Source organism: Peromyscus maniculatus, chromosome 17, assembly GCF_049852395.1.
Source record: "Peromyscus maniculatus bairdii isolate BWxNUB_F1_BW_parent chromosome 17, HU_Pman_BW_mat_3.1, whole genome shotgun sequence".
NCBI lineage: Eukaryota > Metazoa > Chordata > Mammalia > Rodentia > Cricetidae > Peromyscus > Peromyscus maniculatus.
In genome coordinates, this window is record NC_134868.1 from 9953850 (window position 1) to 9976755 (window position 22906).

Here is a 22906-nt window from a genome sequence, read left to right on the forward strand (position 1 = left end):
TGTGAAGGTGGAAGGAGAGACCTCACTCCATAGAGTGGTCCTTTGACCTCCACACATTTCCTGTGGCCCCCACGTATCATATACACACAGAGAGACATATGGACAACAATAATAATGAAAAGTTATTTCTTAACAAAAGCTTCACCCTGGCTTTAAGTGGGACCAGAGCTGGGAAGAGGCCACATAGGCGGGAGGAATGGTGTGGTCTAGACTCTCCAAGCAGGGTCAGGGTGTATCCAACATTCCTGCAGCATCGCTTCACTTCTGACATAGTTCGTACATACAGCTGTGGCCTCAAACCCCACATTCCTTGAATAAGGGATTTTTTTTTTTATTTCCCTTTTGATTTGCTGCTGGCTCCCTGGTAGTCTCTCCTATGAGGAAACTTACATGCTATCCAACAGATGTTCTATCTAAGCATCGGGGCTCATCTCCATCTCATAAGTCACGTCAGCAGGCTTCCCGAAGAATTCAGCTTTTCATATTCCAGTGCTGCCATTGTGTAGTGGCCCAATTTGTCTCTGGGGTCAGAGGTAACTTTCCTTCTCTTGTGCTGTATCTTCATCACTATGACAACGCTGCTCACCCAAAGCGTGGTTTTATCTACTCACAAGCATAATAGACATTTTGGGGGAGAGTTGGTGTGAGAGGAGTCTCCTGCACAGATGAAAACCAGAAACCATAGTGAATTTCTTTTCTTTTCTTTTTTTTTTTTTTTTAACCAAGAAATCAGGAGATGCAAGCAAGTGAGGAACAGGGAATGGTGATGCCCTTGGCAGAACTGAAGAGCATGTGCTCAGTACCAAAGCATTTGTGTTCAACTGCAAAATAAACTGCCCAGCTGAAGCAGATGGGGCCAATTTGGCAAAGTGATGTGAATTTAATATTTCTCCTTTAACTGATGAAAATCTGAAACCCAGAGAATGAATTGAAAAGATTCAGTGTAGTCATGCTCTCTTTGAGATGGGGGACAAGCTCACCCCTCCCAGTGATGTGAAGCTTCAGATGGTGCTAGAGTGAGGACCAGGGTTCCTCCCACAGTCTTCTCACATAGCTTATAGCTTTTCATCCTTTCCTCCTTCTCCATCCTCTCCCTATCCCCTGGTCTCTCCCCATTGTCTCTTCTCTCTCAGTTCGGTTTCTCCTCTCACTCTCTAGCCTCTCCCCTCTCTCTACCATCTATGTCTGTATTATCTCATCTCTTCCCCTGTTCTCCATCTTCTTTCTCCCCTCCTTCCTGTCTTCTGATCTCCATTCCGTCACTGCTCTACTTCCATCTTGCCCTCTCCTCTCTCTCTCTTCCCCTCTCCTTTCTCTCCATTCTCTTATCTCTATTCTTTTTTGTCCTCCCTTCTCCCTGCAGTGGTTTCTTCTGTGCCCCAACCAGATGTTACACAGTAAGGGAAGGTGTCAGGTGCAGATGTTACACACAGTAAGGGAAGGTGTCAGGTGCAGATGTTACACACAGTAAGGGAAGGTGTCAGATGCAGTTGTTACACACAGTACGGGAAGGTAGCAAGTGCACACTTTCCACAGAGAGAAAAACAGCTGTGATGTCAGGCCAGAAGCAAGGGGAACATCTTCCATCCTTCTTATCTCCCCCCATGCCCCTAGACCGGTCCCTAGCAGGTAGTTGAGTTATAGACTCTCCCTCAAAGGACAACAGAATGAGCTGGCTATAAATAGCACTGACCCATTTCCTACCTGATCCTTAGATTATGATTAGCATAGACTCAGGAGGAGAACACATGGGGACACACGGGAGCAGGTTTGCATGGTGAGACGGAGTCACTGCAGTCAGATGATCTGAAATCCTAGTCAAAGGATATTTGTGGAATACATGTCTGACAGAGAGAGAGAGGGAGAGAGAGAGAGAGAGAGAGAGAGAGAGAGAGAGAGAGAGAGAGAGAGAGAGAGAGAGAGAGAGAGAAGAGACTTTTAACTACTGCAGAAGGCCAGGATTTGAATTCTGGTCTGTAAAGTCATGGTCAGGTTCTTTAAGCAGTGTGGATTTCAGTTCATCCATCTGCAGATAGGAGACGGGTAACAATATTTCTCTTTAAGATGTTTGCTGAGGAGTATGTAAGAAAACAAAGTGCAGTGTACAGCCTACTAGGGCACAGAGTATCTTATCAGTATTAGTCCGTGGGCCTGGTTAAACTGCAGTCACAAAAGACTGCACCGGTGCCCTAAGCAACAGAGATCACTCCCTCCCTGGGTTTTGGAGGCTAGAAGCCTAAGGTCAAGGTGTGGCAGGATTGGTTTGTGGTTGGGACTCTCTTCCTGGCATATAGGCTGATACCCCCTTCTGGGGCCTCACAGGGCCTCTCTTCAGAGAGGAGAGTTCTGGGATCTTATGTTCCTGTAAGGACAACAGATCTAATTCAGCAAGAATCTTGGGACTCCATTGAACCTTAATTTCTTCCTTGGTGACCATGTTTCCTAATTCAGTCACACCAGCTGTCAGGCCTTCACACTGGGACTGTGTGCGGACACAGTTTGCAGGAGGTAGTTAGCAGGGAGAGGGGACTAAAGGATGGAGTCATAGGCTAGCTCCAGCATCCCAGGCAGATTCCTTAGACTTCCTTTCTAGAGGGTTATTCATGATAAATTAATAGATACACAATATATATTTTGTCTTTGTTTCTTTTCTATTGGTGTGATAAAGATCATGGCCAAAAGCAACGTGTGTGTGTGTGTGTGTGTGTGTGTGTGCTGACACTTTATCATTACAGTCCACCGTCAAAGGAAGTCAGGGCAAGATCAAGGCAGGTCTATGGAGGTAGGAAGTAAAGCAGAGGCCGTGCGGATTTGCTGCTTTACTGGCTTGGATGCCATGGCTTGCTCAACCTTGTCTCATTGAGGACCAACTTCCCAGGGGTGGTACATCAGTGAGCTGGGCCCTCCCACATCAATCTTTAATCAAGAAAATATTCTGCAGATTTGTTCATCAGCCAGTCTTATGGCAGTAGTTTCTCCATTGAGATTCCCTCCTCCCAGATACCTCTAAGTTTGTGTCAAGTTGATAAAAACCAACCAGCACAGCATGTGTATCATCTGCTTTCTCTTTGTTGACATAGGTAATATCTCTTCCCATCTGTTTTTGGTTTTCTAGGTGAACCTGAGTTTAAGTACATTGGGAACATGCACGGTAATGAGGCAGTTGGACGAGAACTGCTCATTTTCTTGGCCCAGTACCTGTGTAACGAGTACCAGAAAGGGAACGAGACCATCGTCAACCTGATCCACAGCACCCGAATTCATATCATGCCCTCCTTGAACCCCGACGGCTTTGAGAAGGCGGCATCTCAGGTGAGTGTCGGGCAGGGTGGATGTGGCCTGTCCTCTTCATCTTCCTGATGTATTAGTACACGTGTACGTGTCTATCCATACCGCCATCATAAAGCAGAGAGATCACAGAGAGACTGAGAGGGACATATCCCAAATGTAAGAAAAAAGTTAACACTCTAAAGGATGCATTTCTTCAGCATAAGCTTTGCTGAGGGAGTTTGTAAATAAGTTAATGCTTTGTGTTTTGCTGGACTGTTAAATAAATAACATTGACTTATCTATAGTTGTGACCAGGCAAATTTGCTTTTAAAGCAGTGGTTCTCAACCTGTGGGCTGCAACCCCCTTGAGGTTGACTGACCCTGGCACAGGGGTGGCCCTAAGACCATCGGAAAACAGAGATCTTTACATTATGATTCAGGACAGCGGCAAAATTACAGTTATGAAGTAGTACCGAATACAATTTTATGGCCGGGGGTCACCACGGCATGAGGCACTGTTTTAAAGGGTCGCAGCATTGGTAAGGCTGAGAACCACTCTAAGCGGCTACTGCCATGGCCCGCAGCTGGGTGAACTGGTGTCATAGCGCTCTCTGCTGGAATGAAGGAAGAATGACTCCTGACTAGATCAGTATTTTATCGAGGTTTAATTGCTGGTTTTATTAAAGACTAGTACAGAAAACAAAACAAAACAAGTTCTTCATGTTTACAATAAAATTTTTTTTATACATTTTAAGTGTCAGGATCAGAACCAACGGCGTTCTTTTTGAGACAGGGTCTCACTATGTAGCCCAGGTGTCCTGGAACTTGCTATGTAGACAGGCTGTCCTTGAACTCACAGCTTCTGCCTCCTGAGTGCTGGGATGAAAGGTGTGTGCCACTGTATCTGGCACTAATGGCTTTGTAAGAGAGTGTATGTGTGCTTCCATTTTGATTGCACAAGATTGGGGGACATCGTTGTTGTATATGCCGTTTATGGTGTAAAGTTTTGATACATGTATAACAATTAAACATTCTAAACATATTAATCACCTCTCATGCTGATTTTTTTTATCTTAAAGACTTTTAGAATGTTTTATCTAAATTTTGAAATGAAAAAAAAATTTTTTTTTTTCCGAGACAGGGTTTCTCTGTGTAGTATTGGTGCCTCTCCTGAATCTTGCTCTGTAGATCAGGCTGGCCTCAAACTCACAGAGATCTGCCTGGCTCTGTCTCCCGAGTGCTGGGATTAAAGGCGTGCACCACCACCTCTGCCCGGCCAGAATGCATCTTTTTAAAGAAGCCTGTAATAGGAGCTATTAACACATAAAAGACTCATGTCCAATTCATCTTAAGTTCCTAGTATTACTTATTATTTAGTGTATTTAAAAATCAAGCTGCTGTGAACCACAGAGGCAATGTTACTCAATTCTAATTGTTGACAGTGTGATTTTAAAGGGGTCATCTATGATCAGTGAGTTTGAACCAACATTTATTGAAATCTGGTAAACGTCTCTTATACATAATTATTATTAATTTAAAAATCATTCATTGAAGTACTTTTTTTTTTCAAAATGTTTATAATAAATATTTTAAACTGGGCACCTTCATGAGTGAACACAGCAGTGTGGGAGGAGATTGTAATAGATAACCTCAGTAAATTATTTTTGAGAGCCGTGATGGGGACCTGAAGTAGGTATTGACAATAGGAGTAAGTACCAATAGCTTCTCTGTTGTCTCTCTTAGCCAGGTGAGCTGAAGGATTGGTTCGTAGGCCGCAGCAATGCCCAGGGAATAGACCTGAACCGGAACTTTCCGGACCTGGACAGGATCGTGTATGTTAATGAGAAAGAAGGCGGTCCCAACAACCATCTGCTGAAGAATCTGAAGAAAATTGTGGATCAAAATGCAAAGGTAGCACATGCACGGCTTTCCCCGGGTCTCACATGCACGGCTTTCCCCGGGTCTCACATACATGGCTTTCCCTGGGTCTCACATGCACGGCTTTCCCCGGGTCTCACATGCACAGCTTTCCTCGGGTCCTGTATGCACGGCTTTCCCCGGGGTCTCACAGGCATGGCTTTCCCTGGGTCTCACATGCACGGCTTTCCCTGGGTCCTGCATGCATGGCTTTCCCCGGGTCTCATGTGCACGGCTTTCCCCGGGTCCTGCATGCACGGCTTTCCCGGGGTCTCACATGCATGGCTTTATCCGGGTTTCACATGCACGGCTTTCCTCAGGTCCCACATGCACGGCTGTCCTCTGGTCTCACATACATGGCTTTCCCTGGGTATCACATGCACAGCTTTTCTGGGGTGCCGGGAACCAGCCTCAGCAATTTTGGGGGTCTGAGGGATGGGATACCTGGAAGGCACAGTAACGACTCAGAGACAGTGCTCCTGCAAGCTGACAGGTCACTTCGGGCTTCTGCAGTTTCTAAGTAGCTTCTCTGCTGCAGTTTTTTAGCTTCCTTTAGCTTCTGCTTTTGCCCTGGTGGCCTCAGTCTTTTATTATCATAAGCAAGGGGAAACAGAAACAAAGAGGAAATCACCCAATACAAAATGTTCTCATGATTCCAAAGGTTATTCTTAGAAAATCACCAATATATTCTTCATCATCCTTTACTAAACACAGGAACTATCCCAGACTTAACACCAAAGCAAGCATAATCTATTTTTATTATTAATGATTATACAATCTTCTGAGCACTTGACCCAGAGGCTAGTAACACACAATTTTGCAAAAAAGGTAAAAATAAGAACAGTGGTCAATGTAGCCGACAGTCACTTCCTTCTCACACAGCCTGCTCCAACCTCAAGACCCCTGCAGCCGCCTAGGTTCCTCCTCAGCCCTCTGCAAACACCAAGTACCATGACTGGTGGGCTACAATGGCCTCAGACAAGAAAGCTGTTCCTGCAAGTCAGCAACTTCTGTCCTTCTATATCCCAAAAGTTTCAAGGAAGACCTGATCCAATTTTCAGAGCTTCCATGAAAGGAAGCTCACCTTTCCTGGCAGCTCTTTTCAATCTAGGAACCCAATAAAGCTTGCAACAATCACTTCAACCATTGCCACATTGTCTCCACACTCCTCCAGGAAGAATCAAAATATCAGGATTAAAGTTGCCATCTCCCTTTCTTGGTGGAGGCCACCGTTTTCCTCCTATTCTAGGTTCCCACACTAGTTTGTCATCCCATCTGTATGTTACTCCATCCACAGTCTTCAGCCAATACCCCTTAGGTTCTCAAGTTTTACACAATGCCTTTGGAGTATCCTCAGAAACTGAATTATTTATCATGGCCAATTTGAGTACAGTGTGTTGATACACATCATACCTTGTGCTATAGTTGACCATACATTCGGTACAGTTTATCCAAGCCTGAAAAGCTTCCCCAGGCTGCAGGTTCTTTCCCATGATCTACATAACTGCCTTAACCCCAGCCTGGGTAATCATCTCTGTATAATTTCCTGTGAAATTTACTTCACTCCTTTCCTGTATCACAGAAATCACCATTGATCTAGGAACACAGAACATGAAGATCAGATAGAAGAAAAAGACTAGTATTACAAGAAGCAGTTATATGGAGAAGGACATAACATGTGCATGCCAGAAAGCATGACCTTGGGACATGTAGGCATTTCTGCCTTGACCCTCTAAAAGCATGCTAAGCAGAAGATCCAGAGGGGAACACACAGAGGGTTGATGGTCCACTGTAGCTAGAGTTTTCCCTCTGCGTCCTGCCAACCCCCGGCAGTCCAACAGCCCACTTATAAAATAAACACACAGACGCTTATATTATCTAAACTGTTTGGCCTAATGGCTCAGGATTCTCGCTAGCTGTTCTTATATCTTAAATTAACCCATTTCTATTAGTCTATAAGTTGCCACGTGGCTCATGGCTTACCAGTATCTTAATATCTGCCTCTCATCATGGCGGCTGACAGAGTCCTTTTTTGCCTCAGCCTTCCACTTCCCAGAATTCTCTTCTCTGCTTGTCCCACCTATACTTCCTGCTTGGCTACTGGCCAATCAGCATTTTATTTTTACAGAGTGATATCCACAGCATTTTCCCTTTTCTTTTTTTCTTTTTCAAAAAGGAAGTTTTTAACTTTCACATAGTAAAATTACATATAACAAAACAATTATCAAGCAAGAATTACAGTTACACTATCCAGTCTATTTATAATATCTAGTCTATTTGTATTTGGCAAAATTAAAGAAGATATCCTATCTATCCTATATTTGTGAATCTAAGGATTCATATCTAACTTATCTTTTATCATAACTAAGGAACATTACAACTATCTAGTCTTGAACTACATCAAAGACCTCAGAAGGATATACTGTTACCTGAGAAATGGGAGAAGGGCACAAGCAACTTTCAGGAGTCTTGTGAAAATGGACAGAGATAGCCTGGACAGTCATCCAAAGTTCCTCCGTCCTCTCTGAAGTAAATCGGTGCTGCCAGGAGCAGACATGTCTCATTGTCCAGAAAGTCTAAATTTTTAAAACAATTTAAATGCCATATTCTGTAGGTCTTTGAAGTATTTGAAGATTACCTATCTGAAATATATCTATGTACACCTAGAAAACTTAACATGACTATGAGTTTGACTATCATAGAAGACTAATTATTAATCTGTATTTCTTAATTATTCATTATAATCTAAATGAGTTACATAAACATAATACCTTAAACGAGAGTAGAAATATATATATATATACATATATATATACAGTATAACAAAATTAACTTTAAATTTGTATCAATAAACTAAAATCCATAGCAATGTAAAACGTTTCAAATAAGTTGTTGCTCTTTAAAAGTAGGTTCATTAATCTATCCTTTCATCCTACCGTATCTATACTATACCTCTTTTTTTTTCTTTAGAAAGAGATCACATTTATAATCAACCTGTTTTAAATAAAAATATTGGTTTTTCTCTGTCCCACACCAGAGGGCTCTTCTGATATGGGACAAAAGAATCTCTCAACCTTTTTCTTCTTTTTTTTTAAGCAATATGTTTGGGTTTAGAGAAGGAGCGAGCCAATTCCATCTCCAAAGCCAGCTTGGTATATTTGGGAATTAGGGGGTAGCTTCTCTTACTACTTCCTGCTGGAGGAGGGTGCTGTATTCTTATGGGGACACAAAGAAAATTTTAGGCTTATGGAGTAGTCTGTGAGGCTGTATTGTGTGCGCCAGTTGCTTTGAAACCGTTCTGGATGTTGGATCTGGGCCATGGTGTCATCAGCGACCTTTCAGGGGGTCTTGGCTGGTCAAACCTGATGTATCTTAATCTGGAACAAATCTATAGCCTCTGACTTTCTGTGGAAACAAATGCAGAGCCTCCATTCCAAAGCAACATATCCTTAGATCCAAATTTTGAAGTTAAGGTATCTTTAAAATATACATATTGGCTTAACAGCTTTTACAATCAAATGTTTTTCTGCAGTTAAAAATCCCAAAGACAACACAAACCAGATTCTCTGTGTAATATCCATCTTTATGTGGCTTAGTTTTTATACTGCCTTTACTGTCTCTTTAAAGACTTTATTTTTAAAAACTATTTCTTTATATAACTGTATATATTCCTTTTTCTCTCTCTTCAAGCCTATGTACATTTTTACACACATTGTAAACCATTTAAAGTCTTGTTTCATCTGAATCTGTCTTATGTCTTAACTATTGCTTTAAACTGAAGCATTTGTGCTACCAAAATGGCCGCTGTGGCTGGTGGCTCTGCCCATCTCAGCTTCCCAACATGGTGGTGGTACATTTATGGCCAGCTCTGGGAGCCATCAACTCTTAGAAACAGTGGGACTATACTTTTATCAAAGCAGCGTGCAGCCCAGAAACCTCTTTTTTTTTTTTTTTAAACTAGCAAAAACTATATCCAACACACAGCATTGTGCACAGCTTGGAGACACCTCTGTGTAACATAGCTTAGGTCAAGCCTGCACATAGGCCACGAACCCACAGGCTGCCTCTAACTTGAGAGAGACAACTAGGAAGCTGTTTTTAGCTCCATTTTAGAATCTTTTTTCTCAGGTTTTAGGTGGAAACTCTTGCCAACTCATTGGGTGCCATTTGTAGCTAGAGTTTTCCTGGTTCTGCCTGGCCCACAGTCAGGACAAATCTCTCTCACCCGCCAATCCCACATTTGCTCAGACCCAACCAAGTAAACACAGAGACTTATATTACTTATAAACTGTATGGCCGTGGCAGGCTTCTTGTTATCTAGTTCTTCTATCTTTTTTTTTTTTTTTTTTTTTGGTTTTTTGAGACAGGGTTTCTCTGTGTAGCTTTTGCGCCTTTCCTGGGACTCACTTGGTAGTCCAGGCTGGCCTCGAACTCACAGAGATCCACCTGCCTCTGCCTCCCGAGTGCTGGGATTAAAGGCGTGCGCCACCACCGCCCGGCTAGTTCTTCTATCTTAAATTAGCCCATTTCTATATGTTGCCACGTGGCTCATGGCTTCTCATCGTGGCAACTGGCAGCATCTCTCTGCCTCAGCCTTCCACGTCCTAGAATTCTCCTCTCTGCTTGTCCCACCTATACTTCCTGCCTGGCTACTGGTCAATCAGCATTTTATTTATACTGAGCGATATCCACAGCAGTCCACAATCTCAGGTCCCCTTTTCTCCAATCTCTGCTGGCAGGCATCTTATATGCTGTCCCCAGCACCAGGGTCTCACATGCACGGCTTGTGGAATTTACACCTGTAAAATTCCACATCACCTACCAGTTCTATTGCTCCTCAAATCCACTGAGTTTCTTTCCTTACTCTGTCTTGGATGAGACACAACCTTCACTGGAGTCTTGCATTATGTTTACCTACTTTCAGCACATACATCCTTCCCCGAATTGGTCCGGTCAGCTGCTATATAAGATTCTCCAGCTCCACACATCCACCTCCTTCCAGACCTCCAGGGAATTCCTGCTTTTCTGTTTCACTTGTTCACTGGGTCCCCTTATCAGGTGGTAGCTAGGATCCTAAGCTCAGCTAGGGTCTAGAAACAAATATTTTCCCTCAGAACAGCTTTTGTTTTTCCATCATCCCTGCCATCAAAGTTTAGACTTCCAGCTTCCAGTCTCATCACTACTCATCAGCAATTGACTCTAATATCTCAGTGATTTGATGTTAGATGTTAGATCAAATCACTGACTGCCTCCTTTCCCATCTCATTCCCTGGCTTAGTTCAGCCCCGTGGTCTCCTGCTCTTTCTTGTTGTCTCTATTTACTTATTTTGGGTTTTGGAAGTAGGGTCTTGCTATGTAGCCAAGGCTGGCCTTGCCTTTAAAATCCTCCTACTTCTACCCCCAAGTGCTGCTGTGTTAGCCCTGTCGGATCGGTGTCTTCTAGGACTTTCCTAAGTGAGATTTTGGAGAGTGAGATCTTAACTTCAGGACCCTTGTGATGACCTGTGGACACTGAGGCTGCTGGCTGGCTTACTCCTTAATCTGGCTCTGGTGGTCTGTCTACTCGAGTCATACCCCCAAATGTACCATTTGCTAATAATACAGTCTTTATATTTGGCTGCTGTTCCAACTGTCCCTTTCCCTCCGAGTCCCTTCCCCCTTCCCTGTGTGAGCTTCTGCTCTGAGCCAGCTCCTCCTAGACCTTCCTTGTGTTCTGTGACTGTGTTGCAGTGAGCCTCCTTATATAGAGCTGTATGGGTGATACCACGGTTGTTTGTTTCTAGAATTGTTTACCCTTTGACTTCAGACAGTCCATTGCCTGCTATGATACACATCTGAGCTTGACATGAAGTAGGCTGAGGGCCTGATGTAAGTGCAAACCAGGCTCACCAGCGAATTGTCACATCTGAAAAGTGGAGCCCATGAAAATCAACACCTGGACTTCAGATAGGCATGTGTCCTGTGTGGGGACACCGGAGGAGGCCCCAGGAGGTGGGGAGTTCCAGGTGTTTGACCCCAAGTTCTATGCTAGGATTCTGTATTTAGGATACAGACTGAGCTCACCAGGGGGCGCTAGTCTGAGACAAGGGCTATGTGTGGAGGAGGATTCTGGCAGTGTCTGGTACTAAGCGACAAACTTCCTTCCTTCTGAATCACAGATGTCTGTATAGTTTCTCATCTTGAAAACTGCTTTCAGGAGAGGGAAGAGCTGGGAGGCAGTGAGGCTGGGTGGAAAGAGAGTAGCCCAGTGTAATGAGCCATAAGGAGTAAGCCCCAAAGGAAACTGTGGATGCTGGGCTCTGATATTTGCCCACACATTTTCTCTAGTACGTGCATTAAGATGCCTGTTAACTCCGAGAAAGGAGTAAAATAATTCCTATTACGTGTCACAGAAGAACTGTGAGAATCTCCTGTTCACAGGAAGTCTGATCAGCAACTTGGTGCAGATGAGCTTGTTTCCAGCCAGTCTGGCTGTTGCTATCTCTAGTTAAGCCTGTTTCATGCCTGCATGATTGCCATATGGCGTTTGTATACTTTTGCTTTGGGCATTCTTATGGAGAAATGCCACTGGAGCCTGGGGAGAGGGTTCAGTGGTCGAGAGCACTTGCTGGTCTTACAGAAGACCTGAGTTTGGTTCCCATGTTCCATGTGGGGCAGCTCACAACCATCTGTCACACCAGCTCAATGGGATCTGATGATACCCTCTTCTGGTCTCATGTATGCGTAGTCACAGGTACACATAATTACAAATAAAAATAAATCTTAAAAAAAGACATGCCTATGTACTTTTAAAATGAGAGCTTTCACTTAAAAACCTCAATGCCACTTTTATATTACAGAGAATGATGCAAAAAATTCAACTTTAATTCATTAACTGCGATATAAGCAAGATTTATTTGTAATGGTGAATCTTTAGTGGTTTGAAGGAGAGCAGGTCTCATGGGCTCATGTATTTGATTACCTGGTCCTCAATTGGTGGAACTGTTTGGGGATTAGGAGATGCACCCTTGTTGGAGGAGAGCGTCACTGGGGCCCTGCGTGCCTGCAGCTGTGTTCTCTACCATGTTGATCATGGATTCTAACTCTGTGGAACTATAAGACCTGAATAAACTCTTGCTTCTATACATTGCCTTGGTCATGGTGTCTCATCACAGCAAAAGAAAAGTAACTAATACACAGAATGCCCGTGTCTGGTTCTTGTCCCTCTTCCCTTTTGACAGTAAGAGTGACACAGCATTTAGACTCAGTGAGTATTTGATTAATGGTCTTATACAGTCCTCATTTCCAAGTTCCCATTTTTTCAACATAGTATCTTATCTTTGCCCCTTAAAAAAGACTTTCATTTTCAAGGCTAATTTTGTTCTGTGTGTCAGAAATCACGGCTTAAGGATGTAGAATTTTCTGCCTAAAGACTCAGGGTCTTTGGGGGGGGGGTCTGTGTATGACAGTAAAATGTCAGAGAAAAGTCCCCCTCTTCCCTGAGGAAGCCTACAGATGCTGCCATGTTCCTGTATCCACCCACCAGAGATGGACACTCTCACATTCTTCTGAGACTCTGGGAATGAAAGTCTCCACCTGCTTCCCAGAGTTCTTCTTCTAAGTCATTTCTCATCTGGCCCTGGGCTTCACTGCTTGGCTGCCTCCGTGGTTGCTTGAGCTCAGCATGTGAGCCTTGGCCTGAATTGCTTGAAAACAGCAGGGCTTAAAAATACATCTGATAATTTATTAGTGTTATGCTTTTCTTTAATGGCTGGAGTTGAGAAGGAATCTGGACAAATACAGCTTTAGCATATTTTAAATGCCAAAGCCATCTAATTATAGAACATGTCATTGGGCTCTACTTAAAGTCTTTAAAATGGAACCTTTAAAGGTTCAGAGGTTTTAAAAATAATATTTACTTACTTATTTGTGTGTGTGTGTGTGTGTGTGTGTGAGTGTGTGTGTGTGTGTGTGTGTGTATGTGTGTGGGCTTACATGTGTGCATGGAGGTCAGAGGATGCCTTTGGAAGTCAGTCCTCTCCTTCTGCTTTGTGTGTCCTTTGGATAAACTCAGATTATGATGCTCAGCAGCAAGCTTGCTCACCTCCCCTTGCCCTCTGAGCCATATTGTTAGCACATTTATAGGACTTTTGAAGAGAAGACACAAACAGTTCTGTGATTTTTCAGGCTCTTGCTTTTCAGGGTGCTCCACAGAAAGGATCAGTTAGACAGATAACCACAGTACCCCGGAACTCTCAGCATTTAATCAAGCTGAAAGACCATTCCAAGTCAAAGAGAACACTTTTGTAATTTGACTAATCATGAGAATTACTTGCTTGCTGTTGAAAACAGTGACATGCATATTAGCCACAGTGTATATGTAATAATAGAGCTGATGGAAAACTCTAACAGCTGCAGGAGACTTTGTGTGTTCAGGACTAGATCTGAGCTTGTTACAAAACAGATTCTTTAAAGTTTTAAATTTTGAAATGAATCTATTATTATAAACAAAGGATGAGGCAGGTGGAAATAAAAAGGAAAATAACCCAAGTGCTGTAGTCTTCAGTGATCCCTATTCACATGTTGATATGTGTTCTTTAAAAGTATTTCTATACACAGTATTCTAAAATTTGTGTAGGATCCATGTGTGAGGAAGAACGTGAGCCCTTTGTCTTGTTCATGCTCTGGTAAATCTCATCCACTAAGTCTATTTTAGAACGGTATTCATTGACAAAACATTATTTGTTATCTGTATGCAAGCAAGAAAAAAAAACCCACACATATAAGTGATCACATTTAAAATATGTCTTAGGTGTAAATATTGTATAAGATGTAGTACAGTTGATAGACCACTTGCCAAGTGTGTGTAAGCCTTGGGTTTGATACCAGGATTGCACAAACCTGCCGTGCTTGTAAGCCCAGCACTTGGGAAGTAGAGGTAGGAGGATCAGAAGTTCAAAGTCATCATCAGCGATGAAGTGAGTTCCTGGCCTGAGTGAAACCCTGTCTCAAAAATAAAATAGTAAATGGATTGTGAGAAAACCTCAAAGGAGGTATATGAAATGTATCCTAGTTAGGGTGACTATTGTTGTGAGGAAACACTATGACCAAAGCAACTTGGGGAAGAAAAGGCTTATTTGGCTTACACACCATCAAAGGAAGTCAGGACAGAGCAGGAACCTGGAGGCAGGAGCTGATGCAGAGGCCATGGAGGGTTCTGCTTATTGGCTTGCTCCTCATAACTTGCTCAACCTGCTTTCTTATAGAACCCAGCACCATGAGCTGGATCCCCCATCCACCATTAATTAAGAAAATGCCCTACAGGCTTCCCTACTGTTGAGTCTTATGGAGGTGTTTTCTTAATTGAGGTTCCTTCCTCTCAAATGAGTTTAGCTTGTGTCAAGTTGTCATATCTAGAACAAAATGTTAGCAGTAGGTGTGTTTAGGTGGCAAAATTATAAAGTCACTTAAATTTTCTTCTTTGAGCTTATATGTCTTTACTATACTTTCTATATCACAAATTTATTAATAGAGAGAATAAAATCAACAGCCAAATAATAAAAATAGTGCACAACTATTTTTGGTTTTGATTGACACATAATTTTGCATTTGTGGGGTGAAAATGATGCACCCATCCATATTTGAAGGTATAATGATCAATGAGGGTGATCAACATTTTCAGCTTCTTAGACCTCTTTATTTCTTTGTATTGAGAATCCTTAAACATTGGTCTTCTAACTCTTTATTGTTTTAAATTTTTGTTTATTCCTATTATCATTGTGTGTGCGTGTGTGCTTGTGCATGTGACATGCATGTAGTGTCTGCAGAATCCAGGAGGTTGTAAGCTGCCCAGTGTAAGATGGGCACTGGGCACTAAACCTAGGTTCTCTGAAAGAGCAATAAGTGCTTCTTTCTGACCTCTGAGCCATCTCTCCAGCCCTCTTCTAAGTCTTTATGAACAGAATAAATTGTAAGATAGAATTATCCCGCTGTGTGTGGAGCACCAGAACTTCTTAGTCCTGTATAATTGTTTTTTGGCACCTTCTACATTGTTCATACTTCTCAAAAGTATGAACAGCCTATGTGGAAATCAGAATACATTTAATACTGAACAGCTGATAATCTAAAGTCACTGTGGTCCCTACGTTTTGTAGCCTGGGTTTGAATCCTTGGCTATATGAATTTGGATGTATATGTTACTTAACGGCACTTGGCCTTTGCACTCTGCTCTATGAAACAGCCACGGGTTTCTGCCTACCTAGTGAGAATGGTACAGTGCTCAATAAAAAAGCTGTGTGCAAGACCTGGTCATAAACAACACATGTAGGGAGTTTTTAATCTGTCCCCCTACCAGCTCCCAAATCACAGCACAGAGACTTATTAATTAATTATGGAAGTTAATTATGAAATTAATTATGAAATAGCTGTCAAGGACTATAGATAAGGCTTGTTCCTAAGTAGCTCTTATAACATAAATTAACCCATTTCTGTTAATTTACATGCTGCCATGTGGCTCATGGCTTGTTACCTCAGCTCCTACATGTCATGCTTCCTCTCCATCGGGCTGGTGACTTTGCCTTCTTCCCAGCATTCTCTCTGCCCTGAAAATCCTGCCTAAGTATTGGCCATTTAGCTTCTTATAAAACCAACCACAGTGACATATCTTCACACAGTGTAAAGGATTAACCACAACATTTCTCCATTTTGTCTAAATAAAAGAAAAGGTTTTAACTCTAACATAATAAAACTATAAACCATAAGAAAAATGATCAGATATATAAAATAAGAATTGCATATACAATGTCCAGTCTATTTGTATTTGGCATATTTGAAGAAAATGCTCCGTTATTCATTCTATCTTGATGAATCCAAAGCTCTGCACCTAAGTTGCTTCTATTATAACTGAGGAAAACTGCAACTCTAACTAGTCTTCAACTCCATCAAGGACCCCAGAAGGAGATATTACCTGAGTAAACAGGAACAACCCTCTTCCAAACCTACAGAAATGGCAGACATCTGGCTGCCTGGGCAGTCACCAAGTTTCCTCTGCAGCATTGGGGCATCCAATCTTTATCCTACAGGCTTAGAATATCTGGCAAATTCTTCTATGAAGCAGAAAATCTGAAGGACTGCCACACCTAGTCTTGGCAAAGTTCAGCAGTCACTTTCCTGTGTGTCCTGCCGAATGTCTTACAAGCTTTTCTATGAAGCAAGTATTTTGAAGGACTGTCTTGCCTTATCTTGGTAAAGTTCAACAGTCCTTTTCCTTTGTGTTCTGCTTATTGAGTTTGCACAGCATGCTGTCAGCACTCAAGGTAATGGCAGGATCTTGCCCAAATGGCTAGTTTTGCCACATTGAAAGCAAACTTCATATGGAATTTCTTCAATGCCCATTATCTTATCTGAAGTAAATTGGTGCTGCCAGTAGCAGACATGTCTCACTGTCATGGAAAGCTTCAGGTTATTAAACATCTTAAATGCCATATTCTATTAGTCTTTAAAGTATTTGAAGACCATCTATCTATCCATGTCTATCTATTTAACCTTGAAAACACACCTAACATGACTATAAGTTTGACTATCATATACATGTGCATTTCTTTATTATCCTAAATAGTTTATAACAATAACTTTCAAGGACTAGAAATTTACATTACATTGTTAAATGAGCTGCATAGGTACAATATCTTAAACAAGAGTATACATGTATGTATAATATGTTCTAATAAAATAACCTTAAATTTGCATTAATTTCCAAAAATCCATACCAATGTAGAATATTTGAGATTAGTGGTTATTCAAAAGTAGATCCAACAATCTACCCTTTTTCTCATCATTTTTATACTATACCTCCCTTTTTTTTCTCTTCAGAAAGAGACCTCTGAATCTAGTTGCCTTTGTTGAGTATTTTTTGACCATGACCTATAAAAATTTGTAACCAACCTCCTTAACAATGGCAAACACCCATAGCCCACCAAATGACCCAAAACCATCCACCCCACCTCTTAGGAATGTGGGCATTGTGTTCTCTAGACTGCTTCATATTAGCTGGGGGTGCTGGTATCTTTAAGAGACCCTGAGAAAATTAGGATAAAGGTTAAGACTTGGCTAGAATAGTCTGTGAGGCTGGATCATCTCAGCCAGTAGCCTTGAAGCTGTTGTAAATGTAGAACTCTTAGAAAACTGCAACAGAGGCAATCTGAGAGGCTGAATCACCTGGGCCACCTGTTTTCATTGGTATCTGGTCCCCTTGTTCTGAAGATACATAGACTTTTAAAGGTAACAAACATTTCTGCATTAATACAAGTATAGACTGTGTGTCGTACATAAGCCAGCCAAAGATGATTTTTTTTATGTTTAAGCAGGTACAATATGTCACCTGTCTTGTAGTTTTTCTAGGTTTATTTCTTTATGTTTGTAGCCAGGATTTTCAGGGGGTCTCCCCCAATCAAACCAGATCCTCTTTAACCTCGAATCAATCCACAGCCTTTCATTTTCTGTGGAAACAAAAGCATATCCTCTTCTCCAACCCAACATATTCATTGACTTCCATTTTTAAGTTAAGATATTTTAAAAAATATATAGGTTGGTTTAATTTAGCAGTTTCCATAATCCAGTGTCTCTCAACAGCTATTGTTTGTTCATTAGCAATCAAAAAATTCAAAGTCAACAAAGTAACATACAGAATCCAGACTCCCTGTGTATTTCCCATCTTTATATGGCTTATTTTTTAATTACTTTATTCTTTCTTTAAAGACTTTATTATTTTAAACTATTTATTTATTTATTTTTATGACTATCTATATCCTTTTTCTTTTCTTTTTTTTAGACCTTCACATACTGTAAACTGTTTAGAGGAAGCTGTTTTTGTCAGGTTTTATGTAGAAATATGTGCCTGGACATAGGACACCATTTGTAAGAAGTCTTTTTCTGTCCTGCCAGCCAACTCCCAAATCATGGCACAGAGACTTATTATTAACTATAAATACTTGGCTGATAGCTTAGGCTTGTTTCTAACTAGCTCTTACAACTTAAATTAACCCATTTCTATTCATCTGTGTGCTGCTTGCGGCTTTTAGCTCTTGTCCTGCATGTCTTTCTTCCTCTGCCTCTGGCTGGTGACTCTGTCTTCTTTTTCCCAGTGTTCTCTCTGCCTCTCAAATCCTGCCTAGCTATTGGCCATTTAGTTCTTTAATTAAACCAATCACAGTGACATATCTTTACACAATGTAAAGGAATAATCCACAACAGGCACAGCAATAAAAAAATATAACACATGATGCAGCTAGATTTTCTGTTCCCAAAAAGCAGGACAGACCACATCTCAGTAAAACCTTTCCTTTTCATCAGAGTGCTTAGAGTTCTGAGGTCTGTCTACTTGCTGTTAAGGGCTCATCACAATAAAAAAAATCAAGTTGGATTTTTTTTTGCTCCAGATTCTTTGTTATAAATTTCTTCTTTTTTATTTACTTCCAAGAAAGATCATGAATCATTGAAAAGACAGCATGAATTCCTGAAACTTGTGCTTCTGTTTAAAGTTTAAGATGCTCATTCCAAAGTAAACTGACGTTTTTGTGGTTAGCTCTGAATTGAACTCCATCTATTTTCTTTCATAAAGACGACATCTGAAATAGTTGAAGGGAATTGGAAAAATAGTAAGAAATAATGGGAAATAAAATTTGCTTTATGTTTGAACCACCAAGGCGGAAAAGCGTCATTTTTGTGGTTCAGCAGGCTTTTCTTAATTTGCTGAGTATTGTTCATAAGGCTGTGTGGGCCATGGCAAACTGAGGAAGGGGCACCAATGTGATTTGTATGTTGTTTTCAAATGGGGAGAGAGAGAGAGAGAGAGAGAGAGAGAGAGAGAGAGAGAGAGAGAGAGAGAGAGAGAATACATTTCCCCAAAGTAGAACTTCTAAGGAAATTTAAAATTGACAGAAACATTTTTCATAACCAGTCTGGGAATGTTGAGGGTTGCTCCTAGGCAAACTCCCACCCCTCTGCCCCATGAAGTCAACCCAAACATATTTGAATTACGAGCCGTTTCTGGTTCTTTGTTTGGCTTTCCTGTGATGTCACCAATGGCAATTATCAGCTTCTGATTCATGTGATCTTTACTCTTTAACACAGCTGGCCCCGGAGACCAAGGCTGTCATCCACTGGATTATGGACATTCCCTTTGTGCTCTCGGCCAATCTGCATGGAGGAGACCTTGTGGCCAATTACCCATATGATGAGACAAGGAGCGGTAGGTAGTTCCCCCTCTTCTCTGAACGACTTAAGGCCTGCAGGTTCAAGTTAAGAGTGACGGCATGATTTCTATACTATTCTCTTTATTGCTATTGTTTTGTTCTTTAAAACAAAATCCTACTCAGCCATCTGAGATGGCTTTGAACTTGCAATTCTCCTGATTCAGCCTTCCAAGTGCTGGCATTACACTAGGTATGTACCACTACCATGCCTCATACTCTATTAGGGAGCCAGCCCATATAAATGCTTGCATTTATAAGCATCTCCAGCTGTTTCACATGGTACTGGCATAGAGAGGTAAGCAGCAGAAGCAGCTTGTAATGCTTTTTTTTTTTTTTTTTTTTTTTTTTTTGGAGGTTGGGGGAGGAAAACAGTAGCTTAACTGACTCTTAGAGAGGAGAGGGGGAGGAAAAAGGAAGTCCTAGAATAATGGTTCTCAACCTGTGGGTCATGACCCCTTTGGGGTCCTGTATCAGATATCCAGCATATCAGATTAATCACAATAGCAAAATTACAGTTATGAAGTAGCAACAAAATAATTTTATTTTGTTGGAGGGGGGTCACCAAAACATGAGGAACTGTATTAAAGGGTCACAGCATAGGAAGGTTGAGAATCACTGTAAAGTCAGTCCTGGCCTTCAGTAAAATGCATTGCATACAGGCATTAGATAGATTTGTTGTTGGATTTGCTTTTACTCTAGCCTCACATTGGAATGCCATTTTTTTTAACTCTTTGTCTCTTTTGGGGGCCTGCTATCTAGCTACCAAATAAATATAGACAGAGGCTTATTCTTTCTCCTGAATGCCTGGCCTTAGCTTGGCTTTTCTTGTCTTTCTCTATTTCTGTATCTTTTCTTTCCTTCTTATTCCATGGCTGGTGGTGTAGCTGGGTGTCTGGCCCCTTCTTTTCTCACTCCTTGATCTTCTCCTCCCAGATTTCTCCTCCTCTTTTATTCTCTTTGCCTGCCAGTCCCGCCCACCCTTTCTCCTGCTTTGCTATTGGCTGTTCTGCTCTTTATTAGATCAATCGTGTGTTTTAGACAGGCACAGTAACACAGCTTCACAGAGTTAAACAAGTGCAACATAAAAGAATGCAACACATCTTTGCATCATTAAGCAAACACATTCTACAGCATAAATAAATGTAACACATCTTAAATTAACATTCTACAACCTAGGTTCATGTACAACATGAACAGCCTCTGACACTTCACCCTGGCTGTGGGAATCCGACACATATGTGCTCTCACCTTTCTGCCCTTGGGTCCCCTTCTGCTAGTGTCAAAAAGGTGAAGTGCTATTTGACTTTTCTCTAATGTGTTCCAGTTAAGCTTTAGCTAAAGCAAGTGCGAGAGAGAAATTCTCACTTTGATCTTTTCTTGGAGAACTCAGAAGGGTAAAATCTTCATACAGGATGGTAGTTTTAGGGACTGAAAACTCAGATTTGAAGAGAGTCGGATTAGACAGCGCTGTCAGATACACGTTGAGATTCAGTGGTTTGCCGTTAGCTGGACAACTTATCAGCCAGGTACATTTTATATAACACATGAGTGAGAATACAGGGTATCAAAAGAACATCCACAGGGGAAGTTTAGAAACATCTGAAATTAAATGCTGGATGTGTATGTGCCAATACTTCATAATGCTTATAAAATTGTTGCTGATGAATTTTTAAAATTATTTTTCATTTTTTTTGAGACAGTTTCACATAGCCCAAGTTGGCCCAGAATTCACTGTGTTGCCAAGGATGGCCTTGAACTAATGATCCTTCTGCCATTATCCCCTAAATCCTGGTGTCACAGGCACTGTGCCCTACCAGCCAACATCTCATTAAACTAAACAATTTTATTAATGGAAATATTCCTGTCTTCTCAGGTCCAGCCTACCGTGGCCTCATCATCTATTCCTATGAGGCTTTCAGTAGAGTATGCACTCTATCTAACCTCTCACCCAAGCACTAACCAGACACCACCCTGCTTAGCCTCTGAGGCAGGGGCATTTAGGGTGGTATAGCCATAGGCCATTCTGCCTAATGTTGATGTTTTAGTGTTAGGGATGAAAGTCGTTCACCCTAAACACTAAGTGTATTGTTCGATACTTTAACTTTCATCTTTCCTGAAAACGTTCACCTTTCTGAAAGCTGTATCGGCAGGAGTTCAACACTCTTCAGAAAACAAGCAGCGTTCTTGGTGGCTGTCCCTTTCTCCCATCTTGTGAACTCGTTTTCTAGGTACCGCTCACGAATACAGTTCCTGCCCCGATGACGCCGTTTTCCAAAGCTTGGCCCGAGCGTACTCTTCTTTCAACCCAGTCATGTCCAACCCCAATAGACCTCCCTGTCGGAAGAATGACGACGACAGCAGTTTTGTGGATGGAACGACCAACGGCGGGGCGTGGTACAGTGTGCCGGGCGGTGAGTTCCCCGTTCTCTCTGAGTGTGCGAACTCGGCTTCCTTTCATTACCACGCAGACTCAGAAAGGGATTTCCATCTACAGAATTTTCACTGCTCCTCGGCTGTTACAGAGTAGATGGGACTTACAGCTGTCTCGGCGAAGGGATTGCTGTATATTATTTTGTTTTTATTGACTTAAAAATTGGGGTGCTAATATCTGAAGGAGTACACTGGGAAAATAGAAACTGAATATTGGTAACCGGCCACTTTTCAGGCTCAGCCTTCTGCGGTAAGAGAGCATCCTTTATATTAGGCAAGGCATGCCTTTCATTGTAAGCAAATATGCACTTTAGAGGCTATACAACAGTCTTTAGCAGACCTTGCCGTGGTTTGAATGAGAATGGCCTCCATAAGCTCATATGTTTGAATGCTTGCTTCCCAGTTGATTGATGGGGCTGTTGGGACGCATCTTCCCCGACAGCTGGGGCAGCATCTGGGGCCTCCCCTGTACTGCTGAACACTCGGCAGAACTTGTAATTGCCGAATTTCCCCAGCCACTGAGAGATGTGTAACCTCGACCAGAGATAAAGAGCAAAATATAAATACAAAGTAATTAATAATTTAAGGAACATTCTCTATAACTCACTTGGTAACAAAACAGAGAGAGAGAGAGAGAGAGAGAGAGAGAGAGAGAGAGAGAGAGAGAGAGAGAGAGAGAGAGAGAGAGAGAGAAAATTTAAATTCTGATTCTTCTGTTTTTACTCATGTTTTGTATTTGGACAGATAAGATCTGGTTCTTCCTCCTCCCCCTCCACCCCCCGTAAGCTGAGAAGTATGGTCTATGTGAGATTTAGAGTACATCAAATATATCTGGTGGAGAGTAATATATCTTCGTTTTATATTAGAGAGAAATTTTGTGCTTTGACCCATAATGCTGATTTTATTTACAATATAGAGAGTTTGGCATAACCTAGAATCACCTGAGAAGAGAGCCTCGATTGAAGGGCTATCTAGATCACATTGGCCCCTTGGCAAGTCTGTGGGGATTGTCTTGATTGTTAGTTGATGTGGGAAGATCCAGCCTGTTGTGGGCGGCA

At 41.7% G+C, this 22906-nt stretch overlaps 1 protein-coding gene across 1 annotated transcript in view; it reads left to right on the forward strand.

Moving 5' to 3' along the window:
- Window positions 1–22906, forward strand: part of Cpe (carboxypeptidase E) — a 105128-nt gene that overhangs the window by 68816 nt on the left and 13406 nt on the right. The window contains exons 3-6 of the mRNA XM_006987547.4: window positions 3116–3312; window positions 5014–5181; window positions 19297–19414; window positions 21647–21829. Coding sequence (XP_006987609.1) covers window positions 3116–3312; window positions 5014–5181; window positions 19297–19414; window positions 21647–21829 — 666 coding nt within the window. The remainder of the gene's footprint in view (window positions 1–3115; window positions 3313–5013; window positions 5182–19296; window positions 19415–21646; window positions 21830–22906) is intronic.